Below are 1,718 nucleotides of genomic sequence, written 5' to 3'. Positions count from 1 at the left end.
TGGTAGGCACATTGTTGAGCCACCTGGGATTGCTTTTTCTATTTTTTTTTTTTTTTTAGCTTGGGTGAGTTCCAAATTAGGCTAAACAAAGATAAGAGACTTGCGTCAGTCTGTCAGGTGGCCCCTAAACAGGTTAGAACGGACAGACACGATAATTTGAGATTTAGGTCTGCTCTACTTGCCCTGGAACCAGGTACCAGGATCCCATACTGGGAATGCAGGCTTATGTCTTCAAGACTGGAGAAGGGGGTGGGACATGGGTAAGTAATGCCACAGAGGTTTCCTACCATTTTTAAGTTGCCTTATTCTTGATTCAGTATTCACTTGGCTGTTGTAAAACTGTTTTCCAGAGTTCTAACAAGGTTGGTTCTCAGGGTTTCTGCTTGTTTTTCAATGTTTCTGAATGGGGCTGAGAGCTTAGAGCTGCCTACTGTACCATTTTGCTGATGTCACTTTATTAATTTCTTTTTGATTTATAAAAGTTTCCTCTTTTTTATCTTTTATTTCTCTTAGTGCATTATTATTTTGTGTTCATTTCTGAAATGACTTTTTCCTTTTATTTCTATTTCTTTTTTAGTTCCTTTACCTTTTCTAGAGTTTTGTGATTGTGATTTATTTTTGCCTTTCATGTCTTGAATTAGTTTCTCAATGCCTTTTAGCTTGTTTTGAAATAGTATTATTTTGATCTGTGCCTAAAATCTGTCTTTCATTATCTGTAGAGATGTTATTCTACTCTTAAGTCTCTTTTTTCTTAAAATAACTGTATGGGATGGGACCTTGACATTTTTCTCTTAGTCATTTTTATGTGAAATTTGTTTTCCTGAACTTTTTAGAAGAGGTCATGATTCAGAATAACTTTTCTGATGGCACAGAGCTCCCTCTTCTGGTTTTTAAAATTTTTTTTCTAAAATGTTAAAAAATATGGTGGTTTCCTTTCCCCTTCTCTACTTTTATCTGGACCTTTTCTTTCCTTAAATCTCTTGTTCCTGCTTTGCTCAGTTTTGGTTCCACACCTAGCTGCTTCCCTCAGTGTGGAGCCCTATTCTGGGAAGCAACTTTGGTTGTCAGGTTGACTTAAAGAATTTATATGACTCAGACGGCTCCAGCCTTTTCCGGAACTTACCTAGCACTGACTTGTTATTGGATTGGGCTAAACCTTTTCCAGTTTTCTGCTTCTCTTCTCAAAAACTGGCCATCATACTGTCCAGTAAATACCTAGAAACTATTTTGATGTTCTCTTCAAGTCCCTCAAATGCCCTGTTGCTGCCCAGATGCTGGTTTCATGCAGGTTCCGTAGTCGTTGATGGTTTTCCCTACTTGCTTGTATTTTTTTTTTTAAGATTTTTTTAATTGGGGAATTGGGGGATGGGAACAGTGCTGGGGAATTGGTGGAAGGGGAACAGACAAGTTGCTGTCCTTTTGTTCTTGAGTTGCTTCCTACTTGTGGAGGACGTTGCTTCACTGGCCCAAGTTGGCACCATCATTGCACTCTTCCCAGGCGAAGCAGATCAGTCGCTGGCCTATGGACGGCCGCTCACTGCAGCTGCTGGCCACTCACGCTGGCTGCTGGCTAGCCCATGGCAACCCACTGCCACAGGGACTGCAGCCTACGCCGTCGCCGGCGACCCACAGCAGCCCAGCTCCAGGTTGAGCTGTTGTTCAGCATCTTAGCTGTAGAGGGCAGTGTCACTGGCCCTCATATGTGGGATCCGAACCGG

General features: G+C 41.7%; 1 protein-coding gene across 14 annotated transcripts in view; it reads left to right on the top strand.

The window, feature by feature from the left end:
• Window positions 1–1,718, top strand: part of SLMAP (sarcolemma associated protein) — a 131,186-nt gene that overhangs the window by 43,834 nt on the left and 85,634 nt on the right. Inside the window, exon 1 of one of the 14 annotated variants that reach the window (XM_019652789.1) lies at window positions 163–260. The exons of the other annotated variants lie outside the window; for them this stretch is intronic. Within the exon in view, the coding sequence (XP_019508334.1) occupies window positions 216–260 (45 nt within the window). The 5' untranslated portion in view covers window positions 163–215. Of the gene's footprint in view, window positions 1–162; window positions 261–1,718 lie in introns of those variants that run through there. 14 annotated transcript variants of the gene reach the window in all.

Source organism: Hipposideros armiger, unplaced genomic scaffold (genome assembly GCF_001890085.2).
Source record: "Hipposideros armiger isolate ML-2016 unplaced genomic scaffold, ASM189008v1 scaffold_187, whole genome shotgun sequence".
NCBI lineage: Eukaryota > Metazoa > Chordata > Mammalia > Chiroptera > Hipposideridae > Hipposideros > Hipposideros armiger.
Note: the sequence above shows the minus strand (reverse complement) of the source record. Positions and strands in the feature narration are given on the sequence as shown.